We start from the raw sequence: 20589 nt of genomic DNA on the forward strand, positions 1-20589 counted from the left end.
CCTCTGCCTGCAATGCTTTGCCCAGAACTTTGCATGGCTGTCTCATTCTTTTTTATTTTAAATTATATTTTATTTATTTTTTATACAGTAGGTTCTTATTAGTCATCCATTTTATACACATCAGTGTATGCATGTCAATCCCAATCGCCCAATTCATCACACCACCACCCCCACCCCCCGCTGCTTTCCCCCCTTGGTGTCCATACGTTTGTTCTCTACATCTTTGTCTCAATTTCTGCCCTGCAAACTGGTTCATCTGTACCATTTTTCTAGGTTCCACATATATGCGTTAATATGTGATATTTGTTTTTCTCTTTCTGACTTACTGCACTCTTTCTGACAGTCTCTAGATTCATCCACGTCTCTACAAATGACCCAATTTCGTTCCTTTTTATGGCTGAGTAATATTCCATTGTATATATGTACCACAACTTCTTTATCCATTCGTCTGTCGATGGGCATTTAGGTTGCTTCCATGACCTGGCTATTGTAAATAGTGCTGCAATGAACATTGGGGTGCATGTGTCTTTTTGAATGATGGTTTTCTCTGGGTATATGCCCAGTAGTGGGATTGCTGGGTCATATGGTAATTCTATTTTTAGTTTTTTAAGGAACCTCCATACTGTTCTCCATAGTGGCCGTATCAATTTACATTCCCACCAACAGTACAAGAGGGTTCCATTTTCTCCGCACCCTCTCCAGCATTTGTTGTTTGTAGATTTTCTGATGATGCCCATTCTAACTGCTGTGAGGTGATACCTCATTGTAGTTTTGATTTGCATTTCTCTAATAATTAGTGATGTTGAGCAGCTTTTCATGTGCTTCTTGGCCATCTGTATGTCCTCTTTGGAGAAATGTCTATTTAGGTCTTCTGCCCATTTTTGGATTGGGTTGTTTGCTTTTTAATATTGAGCTACATGAGCTGTTTATATATTTTGGAGATTAATCCTTTGTCCATTGATTCATTTGCAAATATTTTGTCCCATTCTGAGGGTTGTCTTTTCATCTTGTTTGTGGTTTCCTTTGCTTTGCAAAAGCTTTTAAGTTTCATTAGGTCCCATTTGTTTATTTTTGTTTTTATTTCCATTACTCTAGGAAGTGGGCCAAAAAAGATCTTGCTGTGATTTATGTCAACGAGTGTTTTTCCTGTGTTTTCCTCTAAGAGTTTTATGTGTCCGGTCTTACATTTAGATCTCTAATCCATTTTGAGTTTATTTTTGTGTATGGTGTTAGGGAGTGTTCTAATTTCATTCTTTTACATGTAGCTGTCCAGTTTTCCCAGTACCACTTATGGAAAAGACTGTCTTTTCTCCATGGTGTATCCTTGCCTCCTTTGTCATAGATTAGTTGACCATAGGTGTGTGGGTTTATCTCTGGGCTTTCTATCCTGTTCCATTGATCTATATTTCTGTTTTTGTGTCAGTACCATATTGTCTTGATTACTGTAGCTTTGTAGTTTAGTCTGAAGTCAGGGAGTCTGATTCCTCCAGCTCCGTTTTTTTCCCTCAAGACTGTAGGTGTCTTTCCCAATAGCTTTGGCTATTCAGGGTCTTTTGTGTCTCCATACAAACTTTAAGATTTTTTGTTCTAGTTCTGTAAAAAATGCCATTGGTAATTTGATAGGGATTGCATTGAATCTGTAGATTGCTTTGGGTAGTATAGTCATTTTCACAATATTGATTCTTCCAATCCAAGAACATGGTATATCTCTCCATCTGTTGGTATCATCTTTAATTTCTTTCAACAGTGTCTTATAGTTTTCTGCATACAGGTCTTTTGTCTCCTTAGGTAGGTTTATTCCTAGGTATTTTATTCTTTTTGTTGCAGTGGTAAATGGGAGTGTTTCCTTAATTTCTCTTTCAGATTTTTCATCATTAGTGTATAGGAATGCAAGAGATTTCTGTGCATTAATTTTGTATCCTGCAACTTTACCAAATTCATTGATTAGCTCTAGTAGTTTTCTGGTTGTCTTGTTCCTGATCTTAGAGGAAATGCTTTCAGTTTTTCACCATTGAGAATGATGTTTGCTGTGGGTTTGTCATATATGGCCTTTATTATGTTGAGGTAGGTTCCCTCTATGCCCACTTTCTGGAGAGTTTTTTTATCAAATGGGTGTTGAATTTTGTCAAAAGCTTTTTCTGCATCTATTGAGACGATTATATGGCTTTTCTTCAATTTGTTAAAATGGTGTATCACATTGATTGATTTGCGAATATTGAAGAATCCTTGCATCCCTGGGATAAATCCCACTTGATCATGGTGCATGATCCTTTTCATGTGTTGTTGGATTCTGTTTGCTAGTATTTTGTTGAGGATTTTTGCATCTATATTCATCAGTGATATTGGTCTGTAATTTTCTTTTTTTGTATTATCTTTGTCTGGTTTTGGTATCAGGGTGATGGTGGCCTCATAGAATGAGTTTGGGAGTGTTTCTTCCTCTGCAATTTTTTGGAAGAGTTTGAGAAGGTTGGGTGTTATCTCTTCTCTAAATGTTTGATAGAATTCACCTGTGAAGCCATCTGGTCCTGGACTTTTGTTTGTTGGAATATTTTTAATCACAGTTTCAATTTCATTACTTGTGATTGGTCTGTTCATATTTTCTATTTTTTCCTGGTTCAGTCTTGGAAGGTTATACCTTTCTAAGAATTTGTCCATGTCTTCCAGGTTGTCCATTTTATTGCCATAGAGTTGCTTGTAGTAGTCTCTTAGGATACTTTGTATTTCTACAGTGTCTGTTATAACTTCTCCTTTTTCATTTCTAATTTTATTGATTTGAGTCCTCTCCCTCTTTTTACTTGATGAGTCTGGCTAATGGTTTATCGATTTTGTTTATGTTCTCAAAGAACCAGCTTTTAGTTTTATTGATCTTTGCTATTGTTTTCTTTGTTTCTATTTCAGTTATTTCTGCTCTGATCTTTATGATTTCTTTCCTTCTGCTAACTTTGGGTTTTGTTTGTTCTTCTTTCTCTAGTTCCTTTGTAAGATTAGATTGTTTATTTGAGATTTTTCTTGTTTCTTGAGGTAGGCTTGTATAGCTATAAACTTCCCTCTTAGAGCTGTTTTTGCTGCATCCCATAGTTTTTGGATCGTCGTGTTTTCATTCTCATTTGTCTCTAGGTATTTTTTGTTTTCTTCTTTGATTTTTTTCTTTTTTCTTTTTTTTTTTTTTTTTGCGGTACCTGGCCCTCTCACTGTTGTGGCCTCTCCCGTTGCGGAGCACAGGCTCCGGACGCGCAGGCTCAGCGGCCATGACTCACGGTCCCAGCTGCTCCGTGGTTGTGGGATCTTCCCGGACTGGGGCATGAACCCATGTCCCCCGCATCGGCAGGCGGACTCTCAACCACTGCGCTACCAGGGAAGCCCCTCCTCTTTGATTTCTTCAGTGATCTCTTGGTTATTTAGTAACCTATTTTTTAGCCTCCATGTATTTGTGTTTTTTACTTTTTTTTCCCTGTAATTGATTTCTAATCTCATAGCGTTGTGGTCAGAAAAGATGCTTGATACGATTTTAATTTTCTTAAATTCACTGAGGCTTGATTTGTGACCCAAGATGTGATCTATCCTGGAGAATGTTCCGTGAGCACTTGAGAAGAATGTGTAATCTGCTGTTTTTGGATGGAATGTCCTATAAATATCAATTAGATCTATCTGGTCTGTTGTGTCATTTAAAGCTTGTGTTTCCTTGTTAATTTCCTGTTTGGATGATCTGTCCGTTGGTGTAAGTGAGGTGTTAAAAGTCCCCCACTATTATTGTGTTACTGTCGATTTCCTCTTTTATAGCTGTTAGCAGTTGCCTTGTGTATTGAGATGCTCCTGTGTTGGGTGCATATATATTTATAATTGTTATAGCTTCTTCTTGGATTGATCCCTTGATCATTATGTAGTGTCCTTCCTTGTCTCTTGTAACACTCTTTATTTTAAAGTCTATTTTATCTGAGTATTGCTACTCCAGCTTTCTTTTGATTTCCATTTGCATGGAATATCTTTTTCCATCCGGTCACTTTCAGTCGGAATGTGTCCCTAGGTCTGAAGTGGGTCTCTTGTAGACAGCATATATATGGGTCTTGTTTTTGTATCCATTCAGCAAGCGTGTGTCTTTTGGTTGGAGCATTTAATCCATTCACATTTAAGGTAATATCGATGTGTATGTTCCTGTTACCATTTTCTTAATTGTTTTGGGTTTGTTTTTGTAGGTCCTTTTCTTCTCTTGTGTTTCCCACTTAGAGAAGTTCCTTTAGCATTTGTTGTAGAGCTGGTTTGGTGGTGCTGAATTCTCTTAGCTTTTGCTCTTTAAAGCTTTTGATTTCTCCCTCGAATCTGAATGATATCCTTGCCAGGTAGAGTAATCTTGGTTGTAGGTTCTTCCCTTTCATCACTTTAAGTATATCATGCCACTCCCTTCTGGCTTATAGAGTTTCTGCTGAGAAACTCTGTTAACCTTATGTGAGTTCCCTTGTATGTTATTTGTTGCTTTTCCCTTGCTGCTTTCAATAATTTTTCTTTGTCTTTAATTTTTGCCAGTTTGATTACTATGTGTCTTGGCATGTTTCTCCTTGGGCTTATCGTGTATGGGACTCTCTGCGCTTCCTGGACTTGGGTGGCTATTTCCTTTCCCATGTTAGGGAAGTTTTCGACTATAATGTCTTCAAATATTTTCTTGGGTCCTTTCTCTCTCTCTTCTCCTTCTGGGACCCCTATAATGCGAATGTCATTGAGTTTAATGTTGTCCCAGAGGTCTCTTAGGCTGTCTTCATTTCTTTTCATTCTTTTTTCTTTATTCTGTTCTGCAGCAGTGAATTCCACCATTCTGTCTTCCAGGTCACTTATCCGTTCTTCTGCCTCAGTTATTCTGTTGTTGATTCCTTCTAGTGTAGTTTTCATTTCAGTTATTGTATTGTTCGTCTCTGTTTGTTCTTTCATTCTTCTAGGACTTTGTTAAACATTTCTTGCATCTTCTCAATCTTTGCCTCCTTTCTTTTTCCGAGGTCCTGGATCATCTTCACTATCATTATTCTGAAGGTTGCCTGTCTCCACTTCATTTAGTTGTTTTTCTGGGGTTTTATCTTGTTCCTTCATCTGGTACATAGCCCTCTGCCTTTTCATTTTGTCTATCTTTCTGTGAATGTGGTTTTTGTTCCACAGGCTGCAGGATTGTCGTTCTTCTTGCTTCTGCTCTCTGCCCTCTGGTGGATTGGCTATCTCATTCTTGTCATTCAGATCGCAATGAATATGTCACCTGTCCAAAAAAGCCTTGCCTCACCATGTAAAGTAAGCCCACAGGAGCACATTGTCATAACACTGTATTTTATCAATACTTCCCTTCCAGAACCTGATATTTTTGCTTTTTTTTTTTTTTTAATTTGTTTATTGTGTGTCTCCTCCCTCTAGAACATAAGCTTCCTAAAAGCAGAGACCTTGTCTGATTCTTTGCTAGAGCTCCCAGTGCTTAATCTGGGCCCTGGCTCACACTGTAGACTCCACATATTTGTTGAAAAGGATCCCCAAACATATATGCTTGAATATCAATATGGTACTCTTAAAGTTTTTAAAAACTTCTTTAATAAGACTTTCAGTCATATTTTTGGCAAATTTCTGTGATAGATGAAACCTATTGACTGTTGAGTAGCAACTTAGAAAAGGCAAGAAAGTGCTTCGCAAGGTTACAGTCAGGCTGCAGATGTAGGACATTTACAATCAGTATTTATGTGGTGATCTTGGTATTGGGAGAAATATGAAATATGCCGTAGATTTGTTTGATCAATACAATGATGGAATTTCTGGTCATAGTATGGGTTTTCATCAGAGGTGTACTCTGCCTAAAGTGCTCACTCTGCCTAAAGTGGGTTTGAGAGAGGACTTTAGAGAATGAAGAGTCAGGGGGGGCTCCTCAGCAGAGACTTCAGGGACGGTAACAGTCTGCAGAGTCAACCAAAAATAATCTCACTCCAGCTTCATCCTGGCAACTTGAGGCTTTGCAATCTGAGGAGAGAGCTGTGGGGAGTCTGTAGGGCTTTCAGCTTTCATAGTCAGACCTCATCTGTTTTGCTGCCCTGGTCCTCGTGAGCTGTGCTAGTACTGTCAACAGACAAACTTCTGAGGAGGGAAGAAGCAGGTGGAGTTGGTTTGTTTTAAATTCTGGCGCAAGAATATTACACACTGGTGGAGCCGAGAAAGAAACCACCTAACATGCACCGTCTTAGCTGGTTTCTTTTTTGTCTTCACTTTATATGATGGACCAGCATTACCTTTAATTTGGGTCAGTAGGTAATATCAAGTGACCCCTGTTGGCTCCGAGTGGGTTTAGACCTGGACTTTATAGACACAAAAGGGCTACTTCCTTTTTTTTTTTTTTTATTTATTTTTTATTGAAGTAGAGTTGAATTACAGTGTTATGTTAACTACTGCTGCACGTCAAAGTGACTCAGTTGTGTATATATATATATATATATATATATATATATAATACGTTCTTTTTCATATTCTCTCTTCCATTATGGTTTATCACAGGATATTGAATATAGCTCCCTGTGCTCTACAGTAGGACCTTGTTGTTTATCCATCCTGTATATACCAGTTTGCATCTGCTAATTCCAAACTCCCAATCCATCCCTCCCCCAACCCCCTGCCCCTCGGCAACCATCAGTCTGTTCTCTATGTCCATGATTCTGTTTCTGTTTCATAGATAGGTTCATTTGTGTCGTATTTTAGATTCCACATATAAGTGGTATCATATGGTATTTGTCATTCTCTTTCTGACTTCACTTAATATGATAATCTCTGGTTGCATTCATGTTGCTGCAAATGGCATTATTTCATTCTTTCTTACTGCTGAGTAATATTCCATTGTATATATGTACCACATCTTCTTTATCTGTTCATCTGTCAATGGCTATTTAGGTTGTTTCCATGTCTTGGCTATTGTGAATAGTGCTGCTTTGAATGTAGGGGTGCATGTATCTTTTTGAATTATAGTTTTGTCTGGATATATGCCCAGGAGTGGAATTGCTAGATCATATGGTAACTCTATTTTTAGTGTTCTGAGGAACCTCCATGCTGTTTTCCACAGTGGCTGCACCAATTTACATTCCAAAAGGGCTGCTTCTAACTTGCCTTCTTGATTAAGTGCTTACCACCAGCAGAATTTTTAATTATGGTGATTAGCTAATGAAATACAGGGAGCCTCCCCTATGCTTAGTATTAGCTAGATTAGATTCTTTACCAAGAGATGCATTTCTAAATGAGACCTGCTTAGTCACTAATGAGCTATTATTCAAGGTGAATGCCAATCACTTCATAAATTCATCACATAAAAAAAAAATGCCCACACTGAAATTTTTATAATAGTTTTACAGAGATACAATACATGTACCGTGTAATTTACCCATTTAAAGTATACAGGCCAACAGTTTTTAGTATATTCACAAAATTCTGTAACCATCATCACTCTCAGTTCTAGAGCATTTTCATCACCCCAAGAGGAAACCCCACACCCATTAGTAGTCAGCTCCCCTTCTCCCGTCCCCTAGCTCAACCCTGCCAGTCTAATTTCTGTTTCTATGGATTTGCTTAATTCTGGACACTCTATATAAATGGACTCATAATATGTGAGCTTTTGTGTCTGGCTTCTTTCACTTAGCACAGGGCTGTCCAGGTTCATCCATGTCGTAGCACGTGTCACTGCTTCATCCCTTTTTATTTGTGAATAACATTCCATTGTATGGATTTACTGTGCCTCAGTTGTTGGACATTTGGGCTGTTTCCATTTTTTGGCTACTATATGTATGCTACTGTGAACACACGTATATGTGAGTCTTTATGTGAACATATATTTTCATTTCTTTTTCCACGGTGGTTTTTGAGTTGGGAAAAATCAAACATAACTAAATGTGGCTTTTTGTTTAAAACACAAGTGTCTAACTTGGAGCACAGAACATGAGGCCAGAGAAGCCTGAGATGTGGTCCTTCCCCTTCAGTGGCCCGTGGCCCGGCCCAGTGTGGAGGCTGGAGCATCAGAGGTCATTGCCTGTCGCCTGCCCTTCCCTTGCAGGGAGCTGCTGCGCTGCGAGGCCGCACTGGCCAGGCTGTACTGCCGCATGGCCCTGCTCAACATCTTCGCCCCCAGGCTGCCTCACCTGTTCACCCGCCTCTTCCACATCCCTGCCATCCGGGACATTACCCTGGAGCACCTGCAGCTGCTGTCCAATCAGCTTCTCGCTCCTCCCCTCCCAGGTAAACCTCGGCTTTGCCGCTGTCACTGCAGAAATTAGGCCCAGGATGGAATAGCCCTGAGGGTGAGCCGGGTGCCAAGCAGGAGCTGTACTAAGTGTCCTTGTTCTCCACGTGAGCAGGGGGAGGAGTCCCAGCACAGGACCTTTAGACCTAGTGTAGATAAACTGCACGAAAGATTGCAGCTGTCTTTGCAGTGCTTTCTCACTCTTTGAAAAATCTAAGTGTATTAGATGACATATTTAGTCATTAACCTATTAAGCATTCATTAAGCAAACTAATCGTGGATCAAGGAAAATGAAGCCTTATTTATGAAATCTAGTCACTGTACTATTGTCACAGACATTCTGTTTGACATGTAAAGACAGGAAAATGTTCCTGCCATCAGATGCCACCAAAGAGACCTAATTGATTCATTGTGACCTCAAGCGGAGCTGTTTTAATGGGCCAGCCTGTGTGCCTCTCCTCAACGTGGGGCCCTTGGAGTGTGGGCTGATGCTGTGTGTTCGCTCCCTTGGTGAATACTAAGTGATGACTCTGCCCTCACCCCGGTTGAAGACTGAAGGGCCCCTCCTGTCTTCCTCTGGCACCTTGGCCTCCAGCCTGCTTCCCTTGACCTCCTAGCTACTAAGATGGGAGCAGGAGTGAGAGGGCAGGTGGCATTCTAAGCGTAAAGGACATCTCTCACAGCCATGGGGTCCTAGCCAGTGCCTGTGCGAACTACATCTCCACAGGCCACTTAAGCACGCGGGGGTTCAGTGGCCCACCCCAAGAAATTAGAGGCTCCAAAACAGACCTGAAAAGCTTTAACGTGCTTGTGGAAGGAGCTTTGCCACAGTGACTAACACTTGCTTTATAAACTCCACTCTGAGCTACTCCAGTGGTTCCTTGGTGAAACTCCAGGTTGGCCAGGGCAGCCGATAGGTCAGGCTCTGGGAACCCCTGAATCCAAGCAGCTCCACTTCTACCTGCTTAGTAGACCTGGGCTTCAACTCAGGTTTTTATTTTAGGCAACAGTTTTGTAGCTTAAAAGAAAGGAAAAAGTTAAAGACCATCGAACTCCTGAATCCCCCACCCCCTGCAGGATCTGACTGGTAACGTCTATTATCCAAGACGTATGTCCAAGCTAACCCATCCTGGTTTTCTGGACAGAATGCTCCTGGCTCGTTACTCAGGATCTCACAGCCCGTGGCTGCTGCTGTTCTGGTTGACTTGTGTTTTCTTGCCTGTCCCCAGATGGCACCATCAGCTCCAGCTCCATCCTCCTGGCACAGTCCCTGCAGCACTGCATCCATTCCCAGAATTGCTCGGCCACGGACCTCTTCTACCAGGGCAGCTCCCAGACAGTGAGAGAGTGGCTCAACGTGGCCATCACTCGGACACTGCACCAGGGTGAGGAGAGCCTGTTGGAGCTGACGAAACAGATCTGCTCTTTCCTGCAGGTAAACGTCCAAAGTTCTGATGTCCCTAAACTGGGGTTACAGGTTTCAGTTGGAAATCTTATTGGCTGGCTGAAAATGACACTTTCTTCCCCAAGCCCCACTAGTCTGCTTTTCTTTGCAGCTCCCCTGCCTTGTCCCATCCGTGGTGTCCTTCCTCCCAGAGGGCTTTTTTTGTCCTCCTGATCCTGTTACAGTGTATATGCATTGGCTCTCCTTTGCCTGGGAGCTGGGAAAAGGAAAAGCTCTCTTGTGTTTAACCCATGGCTTTCCCTGTTAAATGTCTCTGCAGACGGCACCAGAGCAGTTCCCCTCTGAAGAGTTTCCAATTTCCGAGTCCAAGGTCAACATGGACGTCAATTTCCCCGGGGCGGCTTTTGTCGTAGTATCTTGCAAAGAAAGTCAGTCTGGATTCCGCAAAGAGTAAGTTGCCCGTACTGTAGAAGATGGTGATGGGGAGAGAAAAGTAAGACAGATTCTGGTGCAATTTACAGAAGAAAAAAAGTCATTGCTTTTATTCTTTAATGCATAGTGTACTTGAACGTGATTTACAGAGTTCTTCCCTAATTTCCATGTTTTGGAAATTAGTCTATATAAAGAATGACCTTCTAAAATGTAATGGAGGTGACTTACGTGTGCCCAGTTCTCACCCCCCCCTCACAACAAAGTGTTTGTTGACATGGTTGGACTCTGCTCACACGCATCCCTCCTCCTCAGCTCCTCTCTGTACAAGGCGCCGTGGGCGCGGGTGCTTGTGTACGGGCTGGGCCACAAAGTGAAGCGAAATGGCCAGCTAAACCTCATCGAGGCCATCTGTTACCCGCGGGATGCGTCTCCGGCCAACACGGGGCTCACGCCACCTCCCACCACCAACCAGTACCCTTCTGTGATCCTCTCCACAGACAAAGTCCACATCAAACTGGGTAAGTCTCTGAATTAGCTCCTGGTAATAAGAACAGCTTTGAAGTCATTCTCTGCTTTCCTTCTTTGTGAAAATTGAAAGGATTTTCTACCGTGCTGTGTTCCAGTTTCCTATGGGTAAAGAAAAGGACTGCTTGGGGCAGTGTATTTCAGAGTGGATTAAAAGTTCTCCCTTTCCTGCCAGGGGAAGACCTGGCAGATGCTGCCCAGACTACAGTGGGGATTTCCTTTCCTTTCACAAGCGTGTGCTGTTCAGAATGATCTAAACAGAGCAGTCCCATCATTTAGCTGTAATAATCCTGGCTGCCCTTCAAGTTCTCATTAAAACTGAATTCTCTCAGGTATAATGTGGCTCCCTGGGTCACGGGCCTCAGTGATCATCTGCTCCCCGTGTCAATGTTAAACAAAGCCTGGTGGTGGCCAGGCTGGGAAGCGAAGTGGTCCTGTCTCCTTGGCATCCTTTGTTAAGCCTCTGCAGATTTAGATTTAGATGAGGTCTCCATCTCTGTAAATCCTGAAGCTCTCGCTGACTGTCTGCTTTGTATACTGGGGCCAGCTGACTCTGTTTCTGAGTCAACACACAGAGGAAGGGAAACCTAGTCTCAGACTTGCACTGCACGTCCTTGGCATGTTGGACAGGAGAAGATGGACACATGTTTGTTAGAGACAATTATAAAGATGTATTTGAACTTTCAGCCAAAATTGGGCCTTGGCTTCTGCACAGCTCCAATCCTGGAGACATTGCATCCTTAGGGAATAAAATGAAAGGACATTTCTTGAGGTATTTGGTCAATGCTAAACAAGTTTATGATCTCTTTTTATTAGGGTCTATTGTTTTCATTGTATTTTGCCTACACTGTTTATAAAATTTATATTAAATTTATATTAAACACAGAAGATCTCTGTCTTATCTGTCATTCCCCAAATAAACATTCACCCCAAACAGGCTTTCCGGCCCTGTTTCTCTGCGCACACCTGGCAGGTCTTTATCGCAAGCTTGTTTTGATCGGGTGCTACCAGTCATGAGCTTTCCTTCTGGGCGCTTCTTCTAGGGGTGTCTCCCCCTCCCGGAGCTGTGCTGGCGTTACACTCTCTGCCCCTTGAGTTCCCACTGGCGATGGCCTTCGCAGAGCAGCTGCTGTCCTGGAAGTCGGAGGATGGCGAAGGGAGATCTGAAGATGAGCCTGACACCATCCCGACGTCCGTCCTCCTGCAAGTGGTGGAACTGCTCGGTGAGGCCTCCCTTCCCTCAGGATCAGGCTGGTGGAGCTGGCCGGGTGCCTGGGGGAGGAGCTGGCCGGTGTGCCTGGGGTGGCCACAGTGGCCTGGGTGGCGACAGCTCTTGTCAGCTTGCTGTCAGTTGGGCTTGGGGAATTGAGTGGAAAGTGTAGCCTAGACTTCCAAATCCATGATTTGCAGGGTACTTTCCTTATTTTGAGGGTAGCATCTAACCAGGAAAATAAGATTAATTTTATCATACTTTACTTTAAAACACAAACATATGCCATTATTGTAACTTTGATTCTGTAACATTGTTCACTTCCATACCACCCTTCACTTCAATCATTATGACCTCACAGCATCTGAAAGGTTTCAGAGAGATGGCATTGCAGCAAAACTCATGGAATGGTAAACTTAAAGAGTTGTGAACTTAATATAAATTTACCTCAAAAGTTTTCTAAATGTTGAGGGTTTTTTTGTTTTTGTTTTTGTGGTACGCGGGCCTCCCACTGCTGCGGCCCCTCCCGCCGCGGAGCACAGGCTCCGGACGCGCAGGCCCAGTGGCCACGGCCCACGGGCCCAGCCACTCCGCGGCATGCGGGACCCTCCCAGACCGGGGCACGAACCCGCGTCCCCCGCATCGGCAGGCGGACTCCCAACCACTGCACCACCAGGGAAGCCCTAAATATTGAGTTTTAATTAATGATATGTCTGCTTAAGTGGTTAGGGATAAAAATACTGATATCTGCAACTTATTTTGAAATAATCAAAAACTAAGATGAGTCTATGGATGAATAGAGGGTTAGATAGATGTGTAATAAAACAAATACAACTTTGTTACACATGTAATAATGTTAATGGTAGAATCTAGGTGGTGAGCATCCAAATATTGACTGTATAAGGTGTTCAACTTTTTTATATTTTTGTACTTTTTTCAAAAATACAAAATGTTGGTGTTGGAGGGAAAAACATGTTGGCAAACTCAGGTGCCCTCAGGGGTCAGGGAGATGATGTAAGTGAGAGGAATTCGAGAGGAAAGTGGACCCAGGACCTCCAGGGAACTGGAGGGCACGTGTCCTGTGGGGCAGCCACTCATTTGCTGTATCAGAACGTGGTCCTAGTCCTGCCAGATACTGTCACTTTTTATTTCAAGAAAAGCCAGAAATCTAGATATTGATGTGAATTTCCCAGTTTCTAAATGTTGACAACTAATTCACATTCTTTAAAACACATTGGGCAGGGGGTCGGAAGAGGTGAGCAGGGAACCACTGGCTGTGGGAACGAGATGTATGTGGCCGGTCTCAGCTCTCGGGCCACCATTTGCAATTTTGGTGGAGATTTCTCTCCAAGGCCATCGTCTTCCAAAAATGTCCAATGGCAGAGGAAGGACAATAGAGAAGGAAATAGGAGCACCTGAGGGCCTGGCCTTAGACCCCATTGGCCTTTATTCCCTGTCAGTGGCTCCATGAGCACCATGTCCCGTGACAGCCATGAGTTCATTACCAATTAGAATTATCAAAACAGCATCACCCCTGAGACCAGTCAGCCTAGTCCCCTCCTTCGTGGGTGCTGGGCCTAATTGGGATTCTCGGTAAGTCAGCCAGACCTGGCCGTTGGGACTCCCTGTCCACAATGTGACTGGGATAGAAGACATGCATCTGGCATGAAGGTGACCTTGGCACAGATGTGTGGCCCACGGTTGTTCTAGACAGTATTTCCTAGACTTCAGTCATTCTCATGCCACCTTTATGTGATTTCTGCCATGTCTACAAATCATGCCTATGAACATTTATTGGTTTGTTTTTATGGGAATCAACTCCTTTCTCCTTTTTTTAAACTTATACTGAATTTTAAAGGAAACTTTATCTTGCTACTTTAAACAGAAAATTCGTATCCCTTGCCATAACTAGAAGATACTTATAAAATTAAAAAGTTAAGCAGTTACTCTTAAGAAATTCTGGCTAACTACTGTTCCCTGTCGAAGGCTCCGGGTCTCTGGGCTATTCTCTATTAAGAATATTCTAGCCCCAGAGTGAGGCTTTTTTGTTGACAAAATCAGGACTGAAAGAGGAGTTTAAAAGGAATCATTTTTCCGTGTGTATTTCTGAGCTATCTGGTAAAATTGGATTGTATGCCCCCAGTAGTAAGCGTCCCGCGGTTCAGGAAACATTATGCTAATGATTTGTCACCAACCTGCTTAATAACTTTATGAGAAAGAAAACAATGATTTGGGGGTCAGAGCTGTAGAAGCTGGCCCCATGCGGTCACCTGCCACAGGCGTGAAGGCCACCGGCTCTGGGGCCAGCCTGCCCGGCTCTGCCCTGTGAGATTGTGTGACCATGTGGCAGCCGTGTGAGTCCTTCAGCTCTTTGACCCTCCATTTCTTCATCTGTGAGATGGGGATGAAGGATGTAATGTTTGCTTCACGCGGTCGCTGTGAGGGCTGACTCCATTAAAGTGCCTTAGAACGGTGCCTGGCACATAGTAAGCTCTGTATAGGTGATTTTTTTTTTTTTTTTTTTTTTTTGCTTTCATTCGCCTCAGGAAACTTCCTGTGGACCACAGACATGGCGGCCTGCGTGAAAGAGCTGGTTTTCCACCTCCTGGCAGAGCTCCTACGCACAGTGCACAGCCTGGAGCAGAGGAAGCACCCTGCCGGCCTGTCCTCGTCCATCGCCCTCCAGCTGAACCCCTGCCTGGCCATGCTGATGGCCCTGCAGTCAGAGCTCCACAAGCTGTACGACGAGGAGACGCAGAGCTGGGTCTCGGGCAGCACGTGCGGTGGCTCGGGGACTGTGGCGGCCACCGACCAGGGCAGGTTCTCTACGTATTTCCACGCGCTCATGGAAGGGTGCCTGGCAGTGGCCGAGGTGACCCTGCCTACCAACATGAGCGTCACTGCCAGCGGGGTGACGTCGGCGACTGCCCCAAACCTCAGCGACTCGTCGTCCTCCTCGTCGTCCTCCCCAGGACAGACGCCGCAGAGCCCCAGCCTCCTGTCCAAGAGGAAGAAAGTCAAGATGAAGCGGGAAAAGGCCTCCTCCTCCGGGAAGCGCCAGTCCTCGCGCTCAGTGGACTCGGACCCTGCCGTGCTGAGCATCGGGGGTGGCAAGCCCGAAGACATGCTGTGGTTCCATCGCGCCCTGACCTTGCTCATCATCCTCCGGCACCTCACCAGGAAGGACCCGCAGGGGCTGGGTGTGACGAGCGACGCCGTCGCCGATGCCTGCCAGGCCCTGGTGGGTCCCACCGCCCATAGCCGCTTGCTGGTGATCTCTGGGATCCCCACCCACCTGGACGAGGGCATCGTCAGAGGCGCCATCCGTAAGGCCTGCAACGCCCACGGCGGGGTCTTCAAAGACGAGATCTACATCCCCCTGCAGGACGAAGACCCCAAGAAGCCAAAAGACAAGGCCGAGGGCGGTGATGGGAAAGCCGAGCCAGAGAAGACCCTTGGCTTCCCCAGCACAGACAGCTTGGAGGTCAGCACGTCCCGCAGCCCAACCCCCGCCATGAGCATCAGCGCATCTGCGTCCACCAGTCAAGCCTCCATCTGCAGCTCCCAGGGCATCTTGCAGACGGTCAGCGACGTCTCCGCGGAACCGCTGCCCTCGGGCCTAGAGCTGCCCATCCCTGCGGGCTTATTGGAGCCCCACGTAGTGTCCAGCCAGGAGAGCCTGGACGTTTCCCTATGCAGCACCAGCAGCCTGGGCAGCCTCGGGAGCCTGGGGGAGCCACTGGACAACGCAGAAACGGCCTCAGTGTCAGACATGGGCTCCATGTACACAGTCACGTCCCTGGACAACCAGCCCCTCACAGCACGCCCCATCAAAGGCTTTGCGGTCGTGGAGGTAAGCACCTCACGCCTTGGCAACCACTTAAATCATGAGCGGTTAGAATCCCCCAGGCCTCTTTAAGCCTTCCAATATTATTTCCAAGGGACTAACTAATAGGTGACATTGGGGCACTTAGCGGGCTCCCTGAGGCAGCTCTTGGAAACTGCAGTGATCAATCATGTTGATTATCTGTATTTGAGGTCCCATCTCTTGAGTGTGATAGCAAGTCTGTCAGGAAGTAAATACAGTTCATTGCAGAGTGTGGGAGGGGCTCCAGGGGCTGACCTTTCCTGATGGGTGGGCATCATCGAGTGTTTTCCAACTCAGGCCCCAGTGGCCTCTTTTTGCGTGGCTTTGAGTTGTTTTAACCATTGCCATTGGCAGGAGGGATCCCCACTGAGCAGAGTGAGAACAGACTTGCCGTTCTGTTCGGAGTGATTCTGAGTTTCAGACGCTGCGCGTGTTGCCAGATTACATTTCCACTTCAAGATCCCATGTGTTTTCTGGGCCTCCTTGTTTAGAAATCCTGCATCCTGTGTCTTCCTGCCCCCTGTGTAACGGGAGTCGGGTGCAGAGTAAAAACCATCCTCGCCCTTATTAGATATGGAGGGGAAGGCACTAGGAGAACTTGCACCCCCTTGCTCCCCGCCCCACGGGTTCTGACAGGAGAGCTCAAAGATCCAGGGGTTGGCTTCCTCCCAGAATCTGTCCACCTTCTCCCTGCGGATTTTCTTGGAGCCAAGCGTGGACTTGAACCCCTGGGGCATCTGCGTAGAGCCACAGACCTGACGGGGGTTTAGCAACAGAGACGTCCAGTTGAGCTGTTCTCCTGCAAGTTACCACTTTCGGCACATACGAGAGACTTTGCCGGGAAGGCCAGCTTGCCCCGGTCAGGCCGCGCTCCCAACGCTGAAGACAGTAGAGGGTTTCAGGGACAGACAGGAGGGAAAGAAAGTTCATACAGCTAGCTGAGTGACTGGTCTCTCCACTCAAATCCTTACCCTTTTCCTTGTTCACACAGATCAGATCCCGAGCCAAAATCGAGAAAATCCGAGCGAGTTTATTTAACAATAATGACTTGATTGGTTTGTCAAGTTTGGATGGTGAAGATGAATTGATGGAAATGTCAACGGAAGAGATCCTCACTGTGTCTGTAGTAAATCAGAGTTTGTTTGATACGCAGGGGAGCCCAGGGTTAGAAGATTATTTCAATGATAAGTCAATTAAAGGTAGGTTATAGATTTTTTTTTTTAATTAATAGACTTTTTTTTAGAAATTTATAGAAAAAAAACTGAGCAAAAATCATACCCCTCTTGGGACTTCCCTGGCAGTCCAGTGGTTAGGACTCAGTGCTTTCACTGCCACAGGCCTGGGTTCGATCCCTGGTCAGGGAACTAAGATCCCTCAAGCCACACAGCGCGGCCACAAAAAAAAAATCATACCCCTCTCCATGTCCTGTTTTCCCTATTTTTAACATCTTACCTTAAAGAGGAGCTCTGGGGGTCAAAGATTTAAGAAGTGATTCAGGGAATGTTGGGAAGATGGTTCACTGCTTGGTTAACAGAAGGTGCGTTGGGTACACGATGTGAAGAGAACACTGCTGCTCCCCCAGGAGAGCCGTCAGGGCTCTGAAGGCCAGCGGGCAGGCCCTGCCACAGGCCCGCACACCAAGCCCTCAGGTGCTCCTATTTCCTGCCACAGTCTTGAATGTGGGCTTGCATTCAAATTGCTTTTTTCCTTTTGTCTAGTCAGGCTTCCCCTTGTTTGAGTTCAGGTGTATTTATTTTGTTCTGTCCTCTAGAGCTAGAATGTACCATGTACATTGCTGGTAATCATTTAGTCAATATGCAATATGCTCGAGGACAGCTAACACCTCGCCCTTTAAAATGAATTCTTGGGGAAGAACCGATTCCAGTTCCTTTTTCACAAAGTCCCACTTTGTCATTCTGGTGGCTCTTATGTGGGGGGACCCTACCCTGTCTGGCTTCCCCACTTCTTCTGTTCAGCCAGGACCCGGGCTCTATCGAGGCCCCACAGAGCTGGATCTAGCAGATCCTGAGGCCAGGAGCTCACCCCCAGCTTCGCTTCAGAAGCAGCAGCAATTTTTCTCCTTTCTTTTTATAACTGTAGTTCTTTGTGTTGTTGTCTTTGTTTTGCATCAGCCTCTCTCTCAAATTTTAAGTCTATGTTTTTTCTAACTCTTTAATATTGTTTGAAATTTCATAATAGAGTTGTTGAGTTTGTTCTGTTTTATGTTTTCTGAGGACAGAAATGTAATATTGAGTATGGATTTTGTTGTTGTTTCAAATTATTATCCCCCAGTCATGAAATTTTGAAATACTCCCACGGGGCTGGGACCAGAGTGAGGTAAATGAGGCCACAGAATTTAATGGGGCTCCAAAACAACTCAGTAATCTAGATAAATAATTATTTTAATATAATACTTATGAAAGTCAAAATTAATGCAAAATATCCATGGTGAACAAACTTAAAATTTTAAATAAAGACAGGATCAGTATTAATGATTTTTCCTAGTGTACGATCTGTGGGAACCCTGGGGTCTTTTTCTGCCATAATTAATGCTTTGCCAGTCTTTTCATGCTTTAATCCGAATTTAGTTCTAGCTCCTGATTGTATTATGGTCAAACCTTCCATGTAAGATACTCAGTCTTTTGATAACACTTTTGCCACGTTACAGCCACACGCATTTTGCTCAAGACTTTAAGTTGTGGTTCTACTGAATCAGCTCTTAGATCTTAACCACGCCTTCCACACACCTGTCTCCTCACCCTCAGCCCAGATGCCCAGGGAACCTTTGTGCTCTGGCTCCTGAAGCCCGGCCTGAGCTGGGTGTGCCTCTGGAGGGTCAGAGCCCCAGAGAGAGGGGATGAGGAGGCTGGGCAGGAGGACAGGGTGTGATGAGCGAGTCAGTCCTGCCCGCAGGTGGGGGCCCTTGGCCACGAGGAAGATGCAGTGGAACATCCTGTTCCCCTGGGAACATTCCTGACTGGCCCCTTAGGAAAGGTGAGAGCATCTTCTGGAGTGCTTATTTGGGGGCCAAAAAAAACAAGTCTTTTTTTTCTCGTGCTCATGGACAGTTTTCTTGTATCTGAGAGAACTTTCTTTTCCACCTGCTGGCTGGGCCAGGTTTCAAATGCATGCTCTAATAATAACTATTGAACAACTTGTACTTTGCACTAAAAGTACTTGCAGCCTCTGCATCCTCTTGCTCCCTGGGGACTGTCCATCACGGACATGTTGAAGTTCAGGGAGGTTCAACCTCCATGATAAAGAGACCCTAGAGTACAGTAACTCAGACCCAGTGGAAGTTCATTTCTTGCACATGTAAGAGTCCAGGGTGAGCCCTGAGGTCTGCCATTTGGGGGCTTGTTATCTCCACGCAGCCAGTGGCGGGGATGAGTGCAGAAGAGAACATGATCTCAGAGAAGCAGCAGTGAGCCGTGGCGTGAAGTGAGATCTTAGTTCCCTGCCCAGGAATTGAACCTGGGTAGCCTGGATGAAAACCAGGAATCCTAGCCGGTGGACCAGCAAGGGCTAGAGGCTAGAAGCAAAGTTCCCCTGGCCCTCACCCCCATTGAAAAATGTGTTTCTCAAGGAGGCGAGAACTATAAAAACAGGTACAAAGTTTATTATTGGGGACACAGAACAACAACAAGTGGGAGAGCACACAGAGAAACAGTTTGTTGAGTTGACAGAAGCGAGGCAGAGATGCACACCCAGAGAGGAAGGGTGTGGGCGTCCTCCCTAATGAGGAGGAGCCCAGTAAAGAGGCCGTGAAGTCATGCATTATAGGGCAGTTCTTCCGGGTCTTTGTTTACCTTTGGCCAATTACCTGGTTTCTTTTTCCACACCTGCCCTGCCCTAGGACCCTCCCCAACAGGCGTGCGCAACTTTTTTCCAAGATGGGTTCCACCCCAGAGGCCTATGGGAGGGCCTTGGCATCACATATTATGGGGTGTTGCCCCTTCCTTTTTGAGCCCCAAGGAGCCTTTCTGTGCATGTGCAATGTCTCCCTTGCCCCAAGGATGGGAAATATATTATGTGACCTCTTGATCTTTACTCAGAACAGGGTTTAGCCCCTCTCTGTCCCGGCCATAACTGTTACCTCAAAGTGTCCACAGGAAACAAAGCCTGGCTATTTACCCTGTTCCTGTTGTTATTTCTATTTCGAAGTGCCAGCAGGAGGCTGGTTCTAAATAGCTAACCTGGAGCCCACCTATCTCCTGTCTCAGGAAATGCAAACAGGGGGCTAGTTGCAAGTGTCTGGCCTGAAGTTCATCTTTTTCTCACCCCAAGAAATGTAAACAGGAGGCCAGTTGTAAATGCCTAGCCTGGAGCCCATCTGTGTCCTGCCTGAAGCAGACTGGCCCAGGAGGGGCCCACGTCACGGGGCCGCACCTCAAAGCACCACACCTCATGGCAGAGAAGGCTGGGCGTGTAACTGAGGTGTGCGTGCAGAAAGGGGACACCAGGTCTCGGTGGACAGCTCATCATCACCACTAACCACCCATTACCCACTTTCAAAAATAAATCGTTGATGAAAAATAAATCAGATGCTGCAGGGCTTATCCTGACGTAGCGTGTTCATGGCAGAATCATTTGTCCGCCCTCCATTCTGTAACAGGTGAGAAGCTGGTGCCCGGGGCCAGAGAGGTGCTGACGGAGATATTTAAGAGCTGCGCCCACTCAGAGCAGATGCTGAGCCTGACACCAGCAAAGCCCATCAAAGTGTCTGACATTTATCTCAGCAAAGAGCAGATCAACTCCCAGACGCCAGGCAACCTCCTCCACCTCTTCTTCACCAATGTTCGGCCCCCCAAAAAGGTGCTGGAGGACCAGCTCACTCAGGTAGCCCCCCCATCCCTGCCACACCCGTGCTGGGCCTCGCGTGCCCCTGGGCTGAGTCTGAGCGCCCCCCCCCCCCG

At 45.5% G+C, this 20589-nt stretch overlaps 1 protein-coding gene across 1 annotated transcript in view; it reads left to right on the forward strand.

Annotated features, from left to right (window-relative positions):
* The window catches only part of HECTD4 (HECT domain E3 ubiquitin protein ligase 4), a 145512-nt gene that overhangs the window by 109456 nt on the left and 15467 nt on the right, over window positions 1–20589 (forward strand). Inside the window, 8 exon segments of the mRNA XM_007468587.1 lie at window positions 8048–8229; window positions 9463–9668; window positions 9958–10088; window positions 10383–10588; window positions 11639–11818; window positions 14352–15658; window positions 16665–16872; window positions 20289–20538. Coding sequence (XP_007468649.1) covers window positions 8048–8229; window positions 9463–9668; window positions 9958–10088; window positions 10383–10588; window positions 11639–11818; window positions 14352–15658; window positions 16665–16872; window positions 20289–20538 — 2670 coding nt within the window.

Source organism: Lipotes vexillifer, unplaced genomic scaffold (assembly GCF_000442215.2).
Source record: "Lipotes vexillifer unplaced genomic scaffold, Lipotes_vexillifer_v1.1 scaffold573, whole genome shotgun sequence".
Classification (NCBI taxonomy): Eukaryota; Metazoa; Chordata; class Mammalia; order Artiodactyla; family Lipotidae; genus Lipotes; species Lipotes vexillifer.